This window comes from Trachypithecus francoisi, unplaced genomic scaffold (genome assembly GCF_009764315.1).
Source record: "Trachypithecus francoisi isolate TF-2019V2 unplaced genomic scaffold, Tfra_2.0 Lachesis_group18, whole genome shotgun sequence".
In the NCBI taxonomy this organism is placed as follows: Eukaryota; Metazoa; Chordata; class Mammalia; order Primates; family Cercopithecidae; genus Trachypithecus; species Trachypithecus francoisi.
In genome coordinates this window covers 44,333,191-44,351,041 of record NW_022681463.1, presented here as the reverse complement: position 1 = coordinate 44,351,041, position 17,851 = coordinate 44,333,191, and the positions used below count along the sequence as shown (strand labels likewise).

General features: G+C 35.6%; 1 protein-coding gene across 2 annotated transcripts in view; it reads right to left on the bottom strand.

The window, feature by feature from the left end:
• The window catches only part of DACH1 (dachshund family transcription factor 1), a 440,276-nt gene that overhangs the window by 236,732 nt on the left and 185,693 nt on the right, over positions 1-17,851 (bottom strand). For both annotated transcript variants that reach the window (XM_033177582.1, XM_033177583.1), the window contains exon 2: positions 13,210-13,325. In XM_033177582.1, the coding sequence (XP_033033473.1) occupies positions 13,210-13,325 (116 nt within the window). The remainder of the gene's footprint in view (positions 1-13,209; positions 13,326-17,851) is intronic.

The window sequence follows — 17,851 nt, the reverse complement described above, 5'->3', positions numbered from 1 at the left end:
AAGCAGCTGCGGATGTCAGATTTTACGTACAGTTTTTTTTTTTTTTTCATATAGAATAGGAATAAGTACTCATGAAGGACTATAACAAGGAATTTTCAATAATATTTTTTAAAGAGAAACAGAAAAAAACAGCAGCACAGTCAATTTTTTACATGACTAAGATCTCACTTTAAATCTCTCTGAATCTCTTACAGATAAAAGAAACATGGCCAGATAATGGTAGTCCATGATACATGTGTTTAATTATAATCTTGAAATTTAAGGTATTAATGCATAGAAACTCCAGAGGCAATAGATTCTCTGGAATTCAGGCCAAGATCAACAGTGGTCTAGGCAGAACTGGCTGGACAGACAGTCAACATATTCAAGGTAAAATGAATATTGCTGTTGAGATGATGGGATGATATGCTAATGGGAGTGATAGTGCTGACAATTTTTATGATCAATTTTAAAAAATCAAAGGAAGCAAACCATCTCATTTCATTAAAATAATGGCATTGGTATTTGGAGGAAGTACACATTTCTAAAATGTCTATATTCCAATAGTTCTCTCTCATTGATACATATAGTATTTTAGAAGATTGATGTGGAACTCACTGTAATTTCAAAAATTCATAGAATATTATTATGTCATGAAATCCATGTGGAGAAAGCAATTGCCGTTACAAATCAAAAAGACAACTCATATGGACAGGTCATATGGTAACAGGTTCTCCTTGGAATAGTATCCTTAAATTTAATTTATTCAATAAGTTACTTAAAGGTTAGGTATGATGAGATGAATTTCATGCTCAAATAACTTCAAAATATCATTATATTGCAACATTAAGAGATTAATTTTCTTGGAATTTAGACATACTTGCATTTATATTCATTTGAATCAACATGGTTCCATGGAATCCTACTTGAACATTTTCTCCATAATTTTATTCCCTAAAAGAATTTTATTAAGCAATATAAGATAATAGATAACACAAAGGGCATTTACTGCTTTAAAAGATAAATGAAGGTATCCAAATAGAAGGATACATTTTTAAAAACTTTCACAATGTTACATTTTCAAATTTAGAAAATAGATGTTTTAATAGGAGAATGAACAGGTCCAAAACTTGACTTTTAGGGAATAATGCTTTACTTAGGGAACTAAATATTTTATTGCCTTTAATATTAAATATTTTACATGGTTAAAGATAATCTTGGTAATATAGCATCACATTTGTAAATCAAACCCAAAATAACAACTTATATTTGCATAGTCCTTTGGAATAAACAAAGAGTGTTGCATCCCCTTTAATCCTTAAAAACTCAACACTCTTTCCTGAAATTATATCCTTACATCCCAGGAAGCAAGATCAAATAATTAAAAATATATATATTTAGAAAAATAGTCTCTCCAAAATTGTTGGATTTCTGAAATGAAAATTAATGGAAATATGTTTTATCTGAATAGAATGATATTCAATCAAAAAATTAATGTAGGATGTATTCCAGTAAGTTAAATATGAATCACAAAATTCTACATATAATAGACAAAAACAAGTCAATGACATGAGAATTGTATCGGGAAAAAATATTTTTTTGATCTAATTGAAAAATACAAAACAAAATTTTCTAATAAAAATAAAGAAATGGGCCAAGCACGATGGCTCACGCCTGTAATCCCAGCACCTTGGGAGGTCGAGGTGGGTGGATCATGAGGTCAAGCGATCGAGACCATCCAGGCCAACGTGGTAAAATCCCGTCTCTACTAACAATACAAAAAGTTAGTTGGGCATGGGGGCGTTTGCCTGTAGTCCCACCTACTTGGGAGGCTAAGGCAGGAGAGTCACTTGAACCCGGGAGGCGGAGGTTGCAGTGAGCCAAGATTGTGCCACTGCACTACAGCCTGGGTGACAGAGCAAGACTCCGTCTCAAATAAATAAATAGGCCCAGTGCAGTGGCTCACACCTGTAATCCCAGCACTTTGAGAGGCTGAGGCAGGCAGATTGCTTTAGGTCAAGAGTTCGAGACCAGCCTGGCCAACGTGGTGAAACCCTATCTGTATTAAAAATACAAAAATTAGCCGGGTATGGTGGTGGGCACCTGTGATCCCAGCTACTCCAGAGGCTGAGGCAGGAGAATTGCTTGAACCCAGGAGGCAGAGGTTGCAGTGAGCCGAGATTGTATCACTGCACTCCAGCCTGTGCAACAAGAGCAAAATTGCATCTCAAACATTAAAAAAAAAAAGAGAGAGAGAGAAAGGAAAAGAAAAAAAAGAAACAAGAAAACAAGAAATGATTATAACCTGATGCCATAAATATGGGAAAGAACCCATAATTCCCAGAACTGATATATTCAAACAGAGAGATAAATAACTGGTATTCCATGTGAAACAAAGCAAATTATCTGTTTTAAAAATCATCATCATAAAACTCTGAATCAGATGGCATCTTGCTGTGTCACACTTTGCAAAGTGTTTTGTGATCACATTAGCTCGGGGATACCCAAACTCCAGGCCACAGAGCAGTATGGGTCCTTGACCTGTTAGGACCTGGGCCACACAGCAGGAGCTGAGTTGTAGGTGAGCAAGCAAAGCTTCATCTATATTTGAAGCCACTCCCCATTGTTTACATTAGCGCCTGACCTCCATCTCCTGTCAGATTAGTGAGAACATTAGAGTCTCATAGGAGCAGGAACCCAATTGTGAACTGCACATGTGAGAGATCTAGGCTGTGTGTTCCTTATGAGAATCTAATGCCTGATGATCTGTCACTGTCTCTCATCACCTGCAGATGGGTGGTGAGTTGTATTATTTCATTATATATTACAATGTAATAATAATAGAAATAAAGTGCACAATAAATGTAATGTGCTTGAATCATCCCAAAACCATACTCCCCACCCACCCCCATCAGTGGAAAAAATGTCTTCCACAAAACCAGTCCCTGGTGCCAAAAAGGTTGGGGACCGCTGCATTCGCTTACTATGTTCTTCACAAAGTCCTATCGAGTAAGAGATAAGGCAGAACTTATGATGGTGGTCTTTACATGATAAAGTAGGTATTTCAGAAGGCAGCTTGATGTAGGAATATAATCAATAAACTGGGGTCATAAAACCTAAATTGACTAGAACATAATAGGTACCAATTCCTACCTGTAATGGCTGAACAAGTGAGGGCAGGTAGTGTTACTCAATGTCACACAACTAGCAAGCGATGAGGAAGAGAATAAAGGCCAGACCTTTCAGTTTCTTAGTTAGGAGCCAACTCACAATACCATTTTGTTTGAAAAATAAATGTCTTTTAAAGAAAAGAGTCATAGCCTAACCTACTCATTGTATCCTAAAATTAGCCCCCCAAAAAATAAATAAATAAATAAACCATGGTATTCATTTCCTAGGAATTAGGTCTGTGGCAACTTTAATTAATGTGAAATGGCACAAAAGATCTTCAAATAGTTTAGTCTACTGTATATGTCTTCAGCCATATATAACATGTGAACAAGATAAAAAGCTCTCCCATTAATGATACTGACTACTTCCTTAATGAAGTGCAAAAGTGTTTGCGTAATCTGATTCAATTTATTGAATTAGGTTACAGTTTTATCATTTTGAAAATCAGCTTCATTGTTTACAATATGTCAATTCATTTCCAACAATTAAATAGCTCAGCATACAGCCATAATCAATTGAAAGCAATCTCCATTTTTAAGGTCTACTACCATTTGTAACATGCATGTTTCTGAAAGTGATATGTGATAGTTTGAACATATATTGTAACAGTAGCAATGACATTTTATATCCCTAAAACTTATTTTGTCCACAAGTCTATAAAGAGAGTTCAGTGTCATTAAGTCCCTAAAAAGTAAACATTTCATAACCAAATTTCAATGTTATAAAATAATACTACTAGCAAAATCTGTAGAAGACATGTGAATATGAATAGCTTGACAATCTAAGACTTCCTATACCTAAACTATACATTTTAAAAGTTATTAATTTTATTTTTAAAACCAATGGAGTTGATTTGAGTATAGAAAGCAATAATATTGAATAACACTGGGATCAGCCTGTTTAATTACAATAATATATTATATTTGTCTAGCTTCATCACTTGCAAGATGCTACTATAAATTGTGTCATTTGACATTCGTGACAATTGGAGAAGCATAATTTTGATATAATAAAAAGATTCTTTTTACAGGTGAAAGAAATGAAGAATCAAAACAAATTTGAATGGCTCCATGATTATATATTTCAAAAGCCATGTGCCTGAAGGATTCCTATGAATTTTGGGGATTGGCTTTTCTCTTGGGACTTTACTTTTTAAAACGGAAAGTCAAATCAAAATAATTCTAAATAAAGTTCAAGGTCTTTCATTTAAATATCTTTAGGATTTATGTCCTTGTGTTATCATGTCTGATGGTGTTTACTGTTTAAAATAATACGACATATTCCATCCTTATTCCAAAGCCTAGCACTTTAAATATTTCTTTGTATTATGTTCAATAATTGCCATTTCCTCCTACTGACTAATTTTACAGCCATGGAACCGTTTAGGGTTTCTCATGAAAGAAGGGGAGAGAAGACAAAAGAAAAAAGATACGTAAAAATCTCTTTCAACTGGAAAAATAAAAGTGTCTGTTAGCTTTACCATAGTCACAGTTTTATTCAGAAGCTAACTATTCCATCCATTAAAAACAGTGTAGCAAGTATAATTGCTTGATAATATAAAGCATGCATCTCAAAAGTAATTTTACGTTACCATACAAAAAACTAGGAATTAATATGTGAATGAGCACCTTTTAACTAGAAAGACACCATGTCATGTTTGGGAGAAAAATTAAAAGTAAAATAAAATAGAATCCACATATTTCATAATTAGAAGGGAACGAGGTGGTCTTCCCCAACCTACCTCCCTCTCAATGTAAAACTGCCTTCAAATTTAACTAACAACAGGAATTATAAAGCGGGAAAATTTACAGCTGATGTTTAGGGAGGGAGAATAAGTTTTCAAAAAAGTTGTATTGTTTTGTAACATAAACAATATAGCCTATTAAATACATTGAATAGAAAAACTGTAGCTGACAACTTTTCATCCCAGTTTTCTCTTGCGCATTTCTGTCAGAAGGAAAAATTGAGGTTTTATTAGTAATACATTCCACTTTCTGACAGTTCTCCACACAGCAAGGTTCTTTCTTACAGAAGCCAATGCAGACTTCTGTGCAATTTGTTCTGTTAGTCAGATTTCTGCTTCAGAAGTGCAGAATATGATTCTGTTGTATCATCCACTTTCAGATTTTCTGTAAGTCTTCTTAAGACTAAACATCACCATCATTTCCAAATTGCTATCAGCATGACTGTTCTCTTAATGCTCACAAGTTTGTCAATGTCTTACTAAAAATTGTGGTGCCATGACTGAACATAATATTCCACATCATTAAGGGAAGGACTTGAAGCTTTGAGGTTAGCCTGAGAGGAAAGCCTATCAAAGAGAGAGGCTAAAAAATAAATAAATAAAATAAAAATAAAAATAAACTGTTTATCTTATTTTGCATTAAAATAAGCAATATTTGTATTTCTCACATTTCTTGGTTAGGATGGGACGTAAGATACCCACTGCATCTCCTACTGGTTAAAAAATTATAGCGAGCAATAAAAGGCAACATGTGACACATCCATGATGTAACCAAAGGATTAGAGCACTAAGAATTTCACAAATAAATGGATATCTGCAAAGCTCCAAAGCTCCAGGTAATCTATACAATATCCACTGTCATAATCAAAAGTTGACTCTGAAAATCTGATTTGCTTTTCTTTTTTTTTTTTTTGAGTCTCACTCTGTGGCCCAGGCTGGAGTGCAGTGGCCGGATCTCAGCTCACTGCAAGCTCCGCCTCCCGAGTTCCCGCCATTCTCCTGCCTCAGCCTCAGGAGTAGCTGGGACTGCAGGCTAGTTTTTTTGTGTTTTTTCAGTAGAGACGGGGTTTCACCGTGTTAGCCAGGCTGGTCTCGATCTCCTGACCTCGTGATCCGCCCGTCTCGGCCTCCCAAAGTGCTGGGATTACAGGCTTGAGCCACCGCGCCCGGCCTTGTTTTTCTTAACATAAGTAAACTTCTCTTGTCGAAGGAGGCATCATATTACTAAAAGGAAGCAAATAATACCTTGCAGTTAGTCAATTAAGGACATTAGCAACTTCATTATGGGAAATCTACTAAGAGAGAAGTGTAAGCAGATTGTAATTCTTAGTACAGACCAGTGTAGGCATATGAGACTACAGAACTCAATAGAAACTTGGAAGAGAGAAATAAATTAGGGAAGAAAGTATGGTAATTTTCTTCCAAATTAAGTAGATGAGAGGACTGTCCAGAAGTCTAGTAATATGTGGTTATTTAATTAAGTCTAAAAATAACAGATCATTGCTCTAAGAGATTAGAAAGAAATGATTTTTGTGAATATCTATGCTAGTAACAGACTGAGGGCATATTGTGATTTAACAGAAGTTCTCTGTCATAACACGTTACATAAGGAAAAAAGAAGTAAATATATTTCTTATGTAGTTTATCATAACAAGAACTATATTTACATTCAGTTAAATTAGGAAATATATTTTATTTGTATGTATTAAATTAATTATGTATTAAGGTACTGGATGTACAACGAAAATTCTAATCTTTAAGAATTATATAATATAGTACAAATGTAGTTATATATACCTGCATATGCAGGAATTGTAAAGAGTAATATGTTCCCATGGACATGGTGGGGAGGGGGACACCACATGCCGGGGCCTGTCGGGGGGTTGGGGGCTGGGGCAGAGATAGCATTAGGAGAAATACCTACTGTAGATGACGGGTTAATGGCTGCAGCAAACCACCATGGCACGTGTATCTCTATGTAACAAACCTGCATGTTCTGCACATGTACCCCAGAACTTAAAGTATAATAATTTAAAAAAAGAGTAATATGTTCCATGCTATATTATTTCTATAAATATCACTTCTCTCGAGCATCAATTTAGAGATTTATATTCCATCAATTGTTGATGATTATGCTTAAATGTAACCATCATAACCTATACACAAACAAATAATGCCTTCCATATACTTAGTATACCTCCATCAGGCTCTAGACTCTGCATCTTTAATCTGGAGCCTAACTGTGCTTAATGGGATTTTAGAAGCTACATTAACACACCAGTGTTTAAATTTGTAATTGTAAGGCATAATAATTTCTCTCAGAAATCTTTTACTAAAGATGTATTAGCCATATTCATTTAATAAATATTTAGTTTGGAATTATCTGCTCTGTGCCAGGCAAAATTCTACATACCAGCGATACCAAAGTGAACAAAACAGGCCAAAATCTTCCAGAGGCTACATTGGTGTGCATGTCTACTGCACCTCACTTGGACTTCTCATAATACTTAGCCTAGTGACTTGCTGGATGTGGTAGACTACCAATGGCGTCCAAAATTCAGCCCATGTCCTAATCCAGGAAATGTGTGAATGCTACTTTGTATCAAAAAAAAAAAAAAAAAATCTTTGTAGATGTGATTATGTTAAGGATCTTAAGATAAGAGATTATCCTGTATTATCTAATGTAGCCTAAATACAATGACAAGTGTCCTTACAAGAGAGTCAGAGGGAGATTTTACACACACACACACACACACACACACACACACACACACACACACACGAAGGCAACATTAACACCGAGTCAGAAATTGGAGCCAGGCAACCATGAAACCAAGAAATGCCTGCAGCTCCCAGAAGCTCAAAGAGGCAAGAACTGGATTATCCCCTAGAGCCTCCAGAGCGGGTACCCTGCTGACACCATGATTTCAGCCCAATGATGCTGATTTTGGACTTGCAACCTCCAGAACTCTGAGAGTATAAACTGTGGTTTTGCCGCTAAGCATATGGTAACCTGTTATGCCAGGCACAGGAAACTAATAGAGTGCTCCATTCAAGTTTGAAAACTAAATAAATTGCATGATGAAGTCTAATGTTTAGGTTGGCCTTACAAAAAGGAAAAAAAAAAAAAAGAAGACCTACCTTTTAATTTTTCTCTTCAAGAAAAATACAAAGGGAACATACATTAAGTAGTTATAGGTTAAATGTGCTACACTCAACAAAATGTCTAGTTATCAAACCTCTCAAATGTTTCCTACATACATAAATATATGAAAACACATACAAACATATTGCATAAACATTAAGTGTTTAAATAGTTTACACGAGATTTATTCTTTTGGTAAGGCATACAGTAGCTTGCTATGTTTAATTCATTAGTGAAGATAATCCAACCATTTGTGGCTGTTTGACTTGCTCATTTTTCTGTTCTCCTTACTTGTGAGTATCCCAGTGGAATACAGAGCATTTTTTATAATACACTTCTCAACATACAAGGCTTTTTTTTTTTTTTTTTGAGATGGAGTCTTGTTCTGTTGTCCAGACTTGAGTGCAATGGTGTGATCTCAGCTCACTGTAACCTCCACTTTCTGGGTTCAGGCGATTCTCCTGCCTCAGCCTCCTGAGTAGCTGGAATTACAGGCACCCGCCACCACACCTAGCTAATTTTTGTATTTTTAGCAGAGATAGGGTTTCACCATGTTGGCCAGGCTGGTCTCGAACTCCTGACCACAGGTGATCCACCCGCCTCAGCCTCCCAAATTTCTGTGATTACAGGCGTGAGCCACCGTGCCCAGCCTAGGCACAGTTTTACATTGTAAATTTTCTCCTGAGACGGTGAAATGTTTAATGCATTTAAACAATTACAAATGCTAATATTACAAAAGAGGTTGTTTAGATATTGTTACGGTTTACTAATTAGTAGAAAAAAAGAACATTAAATTTGAAATATGTTTTTGAATTCACCACACGAGAACATTTTTCTCTAAACTTTTTTAAAGATGATAAGAATGTTTCAATGGGATTAACTCTAGATTACTATTGCCCCAATCCAGTATTTTTTTCCAAAATGATAAATTTGTAAGTTATAAATTCTTACCTTTTAAGCATAAGGTATGTATATATAATTGCTTTCTTTACCCTGAATACTTATTAGTTATATGTCTACAAGATCACAGTGATAGAAAAGACATATCCAAGAGACAAAACTATAAATCAATCATTCATTTAATTTGAGTGTATTTTTAAGAAAATATTAAATAATTTTTATATGTCGAAGGCAAATCCTGGGGACTCAATTAATTCTTAATATTTTTATGAAATGCATCTCAAAATTAATTTGCATACTGACTTAAAGATGAAATCAGAAATTTGGCAAATTCACTATCCAAATTGCATTCCTGGACTAGAGGAGAGTATTTTGAATTCCCAAATAACCCCTCTCTTAATTTTAAATAGACATCATCTTAGAAAAAGTTGAATGTTATTGGAAGTCTGTTGCTAGGATGAATTATTCCAAACTGGTAGTTATTATCAAAAATGATTTATGACAAGTGCTCAGTCAAAATAAATGTAGTGACCACAGCAGGAGGTATTGCCTTGTGTGACTCTACAAAGAACTTTCTTTCTTTCATTAACTTCAACTTCTGGTTGCTATGGCATCTGGTGACAACCATAACTTTTAGAAATTATCACCATCTGCCCACGCCCCTTCTAAGGTTACACACAAGCCCACTCAAGCAGCCAAAATAACACATAAAAATTCCACAAGCAATCTCAAAGTTTGTTGTTTTGTTTTGTTTTTGTTTTTGTTTCAAGTATAGATACCTAAATTCTTAAATATTAAGACTGGGAAAATACATTTAAAAAAAAGTCTTTTTTTCTAAGAAAACAAATGCACCCAGGGAAAACTATTATTTAACTCCAATGTTCAATACTTGAAAAGAAACAATAAAATAATGATTAGGATTGAATCAATAGGTGTTTTTTTGTTTGCTTGTTTGTTGTTTTGTTTTGTTTTTGAGACAGAGTCTCACTCTGTCGCCAGGCTGGAGTGCAGTGGCACGATCTTGGCTCACTGCAACCTCTGCCTCCCAGCTTCAAGCAATTCTCCTGCCTCAGCATCCCGAGTAGTTGGGATTACAGACGCCCACCACCATGCCCAGCTAATTTTTGTATTTTTAATAGAGATGGGGTTTCACCATGTTGGCCAGGATGGTCTCCATCTCTTGACCTCACGATCCGCCTGCCTCAGCCTCCCAAAGTGTTGGGATTACAGGTGTGAGCCACCTTCCCCCGGCCGATCAGTAGGTATTTATAAATTTGTCTAATTTAATCCATTTTCTTTTCACAGGACAAAGTTAGGCAACTTTGAAGATACATTTACATCTTTTTATCGTTTTCAAATGTTACTTCTCAGAATACAAAAGTGCAGGCCAATATTCATAAATAAAGTCCTGCAAATTTAAAAGTCTATATAATCATATTTAGTGATATTCCCCCAATACACTAACACATTCGGTAGACTGTTCTGGGAGAAAGATGTTACATGCTTCTTGAGAATTATAGAATTCATTTAAGATCTTTAGATTTCCAGTTAATGTTTTAAGACAGTAAAGATACGTTGCTTAGTATATGAAGACATTACTCTGTATTCCCTAAAATCTAAACTTCTGCATCTAGAAAAAATTTACTTAAAAAGAGAAAAAATACTGAATATATGAAGGTAACGCCATTCATGTGCAATAGTCAAACTTCCGGCAACGTAAAATCTTTGGACTAGTGTTTAAAAGTTGAAAGTAAGCAAAATAGTAGTGAGCTGGCTCACACACCCTGTTCTAAAGCAATTCACTGAAGTCTACAGGCACTAAACCAACTTCCTTCCTTCCTTTCTCTCTCTCTCTCTCTTTTTCTATCTCTCTCTCTCTTTCCCTCCCTCCCTCCTTTTTTCTTTTCTTTTTTCTTTTCTTTTCTCTTCTCTCTCTTTCTTTCTTTCTCTTTCTTCTTTCCCTTCCCTCCCTCCTTCCCTCACTCCCTCCCTCCCTCCCTCCTTCCTTCCTTCCTTCCTTCCTTTTCCTTTCTTTTCTTTCTTTTCTCTCTCTCCCCTCCCTCCCTCCCTCCTTCCTTCCTTCCTTCCTTTTCTTTCTTCCTTTCTTTTCTTTCTTTTCCTCTCTCTCTCTCTCTCTCTCTCTCTCCTCTCTCTCTCTCTCTCTCTCTTTTCTTTCTGACGGAGTCTTGCTCTGTCGCCCAGGCTGGAGTGCCGTGGCGCGATCTCGGCTCACTGCAACCTCCACCTCCCGGGTTCAAGCGATTCTCCTGCCTCAGCCTCCCGAAGCTGGGACTACAGGCGCCCGCAACCGCGCCCCGCTAATTTTTTGTATTTTTTTTTAGTAGAGACGGGGTTTCACCGTATTATCCAAGATGGTCTGGATCTCCTGACCTCGTGATCCGCCAGCCTCGGCCTCCCAAAGTGCTGGGATTACAGGTGTGAGCCACTGTGACCGGCCTTAAGATTTTCATATGTAGTATAAAAGATTTTCCTATGTCATTCCCAAGTCCCAAATTTTCTAAACAGAAATCTTTATCATTCAGTTAAACATAAATAAGCAAGGATTAACCAAGTACTACCTATTTCATTTTTCCAAATCTCAAATTGGAATTAGATATCAGGCAGTAGGATTCAGTTACTTGAAAAACATGATTAAGCAAATTGAAATGATAATAGCCGCCTTGTAATTGGGCAATTTTCAGCTATTGATTTCATTTTCCTGTATCTCAATTTTTCATGCACAAAATTAGTATAAAAATATTTTCATGGAATTTTCAATTATTTACTATTAAAAATTTTGGTGGCTAGGTATGGTGGCTCATGCCTGTAATCCAAGAATTTTGGAAGGTCAAGGCAGATGTGTCACTTGGGTCCAAGAGTTCAAGACCAGACAGGGCAACACGAAGAAACCCCATCTCTAGAAAAAAAAATACAAAAATTTGCCAGGCATGGTGGACTGTGCCTGTAAGTTCTAACTACTCAGAAGGCTGTGGTGGGAGGATCTGTTGAGCCCAGGAGGTCCAGGCTGCAGTGCGCCATGACTGAGCCACTGCACTGCAGCCTGAGTAAACAGAGGGAGACCCTCTGTCTTAAAAACAAAAGTAAAAATAAAAACTATTGCTGCCTTGCTGAAAAAAATATTAAATATCTAAAATAAACAAATAGCTGAAATAGCTACAAATTCAACTCAATGCTTTTTGTTAAATGTCCACAAAGGTGAATGAACTGTTTAGACATTACTGCAAAAATAAAGATTAGTTAGAGACAGTCATTGATGTCAAGAAACTTCCACCCAAATATGAAATAGGAAATAAGATTACTCCATGATTATATTAGAGCACACAGAAAGACAAATGTTACAAAGAAAAATAAAATACTGATATATGAATTTAGAGAAAAAAGAAAAACTCTCTTCTCATCTTGCCAGATTACCTTTATTGCATCAGCTGTATTATAATACACGACATTTATATGTTCATATGTATATTTCCTCAATATACATATGATAAAGAAAAACAATATAAATATTATATATTATATTATAATATCAGCAATATTTTAATTTGCTCATGTATCTGGCTCATTTCCTGATGAAACAATAAAGATGGGCAAACATATGTTTCCGTAAATAAAATAATGAATGAACCCATTCAGGTGGTAGAAATCAAATGAATGAATTTTGCTCCAGTGCATTATTAAATTTGTTTATGGTATGGAGCTTATGCAGTCAAGACTATTCTTTTACTTATACATTTTCAAAATTCTAGAAATAAACATTTTTCAAATGGCTCCGATAGAAACATATTAGTTTGCAAAAAATTACGAGACATTTCTACTCAACAGAGTTACTGTCTTTTGTTTGGATGCATATCTGTCAGTTTCTGGAATGCTAAACAAATTTAAAATCCAAAGACCTGGGTTTGAATAACCACTGACAGCTACAGCTGAGTGACCTTGAGAAAGTCACTGATTTTCTCTGAACTTCGATTCCTTAATAAGACAATAGGAATGATAATTTGATGTTTGATATTTGTAGTAGGATTAATTAAAATAACTTCTAGCACTGTGCTCAGTTAAGCTTTTGTTTTATTTTAAATAAAGAAAAGATGGTAATCATAATGTAATTTTGAAATAAATTATCTCAGTAACATTATCTTAGTGTGCACAAAATAAAATTGATATGTGTAAATATTGATTTGCAGGTATATATAAAAGCTATGACATTGGCTGATTTTTAATATTTTTTGGCATAAGTGAGTAGCAGTCTTACCTGTTGGTGGAATTATCCCAGGAGACATGAGACCAGGGACAGAATGTGGCATGATGTGAGAGTTCTCTGGGGAGGTGACACTTTGAGTCCTCTTAGGAGGCCTTCCAGGTCTAGAACTGAAACAAACAAACAAAAAAAATTTTACAATTAAGCTGTTGTCTTACACATCATTTCAAAGTTGTTTCAAGTGGTAACATGGACTGTAAATAAATTTGTTTCAAGGACGGTTGCTTTTGCAGTTAGATGTAATAGACTTCCATCACTAATTAGATTACATGCTGAATTCATTTTCCTCATTGAAGATCAGCCACTCCTGATGCATAATTCATAGCCTGCACCTCGTTACCTGCTTCTTCATATTAATATCTATACACAGTTTGAATTGCCTCGTTTGCATATGCTAAAGTTCTGCATGCAGCCTTCAGCACGAAAATTATGCACTAACTTGTAATAATTATTACAGTCAGCCTGCTATTGATTTATGAGACTTTTAAAAACCAAATATGTGTAGTACTTGTAATGAATGATATTTTAAGGTTCTTCAGGAAATTAAAAGGCAATGGCTGCCTAAGGAAATGTTCTGCTTGTTTGATTTAATACTACAGTTAGCTGGGAGGTGGAATGAAAGAGTGATTCAGACCTATAGCACATTTTTCGATGATATGTTTTATTACTTCGCACTGCTAGCCTGATATCTAGATGATAAATGACAATACATATCTAATGTGTGAAAAGGTCTTGCAATTTCTTTGTTTTTTGTCATTTAAAAGATAAGTCAAGTTATCATTTAACCCTTATTCTATTTAAGTGAACATCCCCCACTAAGTTCCCTTACTTGTAATATACTAAAATGTACTTGAAAGGCTTAGGATTATTTGTAGGATATCATTAAGGAACTGACAGTGTAGCATCTCATACCTACCTTTAGGATAAATAAAAATACTTTGTGTTTTAGCAACACTGTACTTTACATGCCCATTACTCAAGATTAATTATTACAATTATAAAAGCAGATGTAGAGACAACTATTTGCAATCATTAATAGAAAACAACCATTGTACATAATCTTACAATTTTTGAAAACAAAGTTTTAGCATCGTGTTTTCACTTTTTCCCTCAGTATCATAAATGTGCTTTTATGAAATGCTCTCCCATCATTTATTTGGACAAAATGTGCCTAAATATTTCAAAACTAACAGATATAGCCTCATAAATAAGCATTTTCATGTTTTGCCTTTGCTGAGATCCCTAGACTTATCAGAAGATTCAAAGCCTTTATCTATTTAATTTAGGTAGGTAACGTATGTGGTCATTGAGCAAATAATTATTAAGTGCCTGCTGTTTTCAAAGAGGTGCACTATTTAGGAGAATGGGTTCTTAGACTTCAGAAGTTTGCATTCTTGCCAAAAGGGAACAATCTGGTGCATAAACAACTATGATGCAAATTGTAATGTGCTAAATCCCATAAGAAAGTTGCAATCCGAATACTAATTGGAAGTTAGGATGGATGATGATACTACCATGTCATGGGAAGGAAGAAGGCAGGGGGAACATTAGAAGAGAATTCTGAAGGAGAGTTAAGCATGGAGAAGAAAAGAACGGAAGAAAATTACACTCCAGTGAGAATGTGAGAAAGAAATGAAAGCATGAAAAATGTATGGTTATACAGGATTGTTTCAAATGAGGTGAAAAAAGTCAAATAGGAAGAGGAGCAGTGATTGAGACTGTCAGAGTTATTGCCTAGGGCTAGATCCTGGAGGATGTTGGAAAAATAGCAAGACTGCTTGTCTTTCTGTTTTGTTAACCAATAGGGATATTGTCCTGCTTATTGTTCCTGAAGTATCTCTCAAGCTACTTCCTCTTATTATTACTTTCTCATGATTACTCCTCATTCTCAGTTGGCTTTTTAACTCTTGTTACTTGTCTGTGGTCAATCAACAGCCCTCTGATAGTATCCATTTTCCTTGAGTGATCTCTTCTATTAGCATCACTTAGATGCTAAGGGCTAAGGGCTAAATATATATCTACAGACCATATCTTTCTCCTGGGATTCAGACAGATTAATGCTTATGTGCTGGAAATCTCTGCTTGGATGTTCTATAATAATCTAAGACTCAGCTTGTCTAAATCTGAACTCAGCATCTATCCCATTAAAACCCATTTTGCTTTTCTCTGGTTCAGCAAAATGGAATCTAACTGACTAAGCCAAAAATCCAGGAGTCACTTGTGTCTTTTGTATACTCAAATATTACCTTTCTGAGGATATCTTTCTAATCTATTTTCTCTTCTATGTCCCCACTCCTACCTTTCAGATCAATCCCTCATTCTTGATACATGGTTACAGCTTTCCAAACCTTCCAAGACACACATTCAATTTTGTCCCACTCCAGAGTCTAGAGTCCAAAGTCTAAACAACTCTCCATGCTAATTCCAGGAGGATTTTTATAAAATGCAAATTTGACCTTGCTTTCCATTTGCTTAAAGATATCAATGGCTCCCTACTGGATTCACAATCCTTGACATGGCACCAAAACCATTTCAATACTTGATCCCTGCTGACTTTTTCAATTTCAACATTTTATTCCTACATTCATAGCTTATATTTAGCCCTACTCAGTTTCTTAACAGTTTCCTGAGTGGCTCTGGTCTCCTATTACACTGTCTTTAAAGATGCTTTGCCATCAATGCCCTTTTCTATGCCACCCCATCCTCATTCCCATTTTATCTGACTAAACCTGCCTACACTTTAATCATCCTTCTTACCAACCACTTCTAGTTAGTATTTTTTCTATGCTCTATGATAGAGCGTGGTGAACCTATAATTCTTCCTGCACTGATTGCAATAATCAGATTATTTGCTTATCTCCCAAGGCTACTTGACAGAAATTGCACAACATATGTCTGTGTGTCCTTAAAATGTAGCTCAGTGTCTGGCTCACTCTATGTAGTAAAATAATAAAAATAACAATAATAACCCTATGTGTAAAGCCATTTCTCCCAAATTTCTCAAGTATACTACCTTATCAATTCCAGGGTCATAAAGTTTCCAAGAAACAAAAAGTAAGGCCCAAAAGGAGTCTGAAACTCTAAGTCTAAACATAATGCTAGATATACATCTCAAGCCCAGAGAAAACAGAATAGAGGTTTTGGGAGATCTCAGTCAAGACGCTACAGAAAAAGTGGGAAAGGAAAAGGAAGTTAAAAGATTGGAAATGTACAGCCCTTTAACTTGTTTTGCTTTTAAAGAAAATCAAACTACTTAGGAGTACTTTATTATTCTGGCCACAGGAATTGTTCCCACAGCCCTCACTCTAGAAGTGAAGTGAGGCTAGTAAGTAGGAACACTTTAATTCACGCTGTGATTAGAATAGACCCGTTGGGCTCCTTTCACCACAGATATCTCCTGCCCAATCTATCACATTGCCTCAAATTCCACCAATAGAGATTTATTGCTTTCAGTCTTTAAGCTTTAAGTTCTTTTAAAACCTTTCATTAAAATGCAAATACTCTTGGTGCTGGTAACACCCTAAAGCCACCAGCTAACACCCTACTGGGGATTACTTTCAATTAGGTGAGAGCAAGTTCTTGGGATACCTTTGCGAAAAATGAAAGGGACTGAAAGAAAATACTTGTAGGGACAAGTAAATCACTTACTCTTTTGCCTAAGAACAGGACAACAACTATGAAGCTCTCCTTGGAGTTATTCCCAACTTCTTGGCTGAGGAGAAGTTGGAAAATTTATTTATTAACAAGACTTTCCTCTATCCCTTCATGACCTACAGTTAGGTCCCCTTATTGACAGGCTTGATATTTTATCCTTACTAGAATCCTGGTCACTATCTCCTAAGGTATTTGAATGGGACTTCAGGGATGATAACTGTAAAATAATTGAATATTTAAATTTCTTTCAAAGGCATTTTAGGGAACCTCCCAGAGAACATGAGTAATACTCTGGCCAAAATCACAGATGTTATGGCCTGGATTGATCCAGCTATGATACTGGTTCTACCAATGTACTAGAAGCTGTAGACTTGACCAAGCTACCTAACTTATCAGAAAATTTGATGAAATCAGGATTTCTTTAAGAAGCATTTGGTATGCTTTGTTAGAAATAAGTTATTCTTAAAAAGAAAATACTTAGAAAAACAAAAACTTAACTGAAAAGAGGAAGCGAAACAATGAAAAGAGCATTTTCTTTTGGAACGTTCAATTGCCTCAATGTAGCCACTATCAACCCAACATTTTCTACAACGGTGACCCATTTCTATCCCAGAGGATTAGAGCAAGGTGAACTCTCCAAGCTCTAATCAAACAGAAGACCTCACTTAAATAATTATACTTAATAACTTGAATAAAATCACAATTTATGATTTTGGTAATTGTTTTTGCCAGCTTCATGCATTAGCCATAGTACAGTCTTTAGTATTTTCAAACATCTGCATTAAAAGAGGAAAGCAATAGCTTAGAGACGTCCACATCCACATTTAATATCCTAGGGAACTCACCCAAGAGCACTTTCTCCTGCAGTTCTAAATAAAAAGCTTACCCACCCACTCCCATTCCCACCCCACCACACACAGACAGATCGCCAGGGGGGTCTTCTTTCTTTAGTTTATAACACTAAATCAATCTCATGCTAATT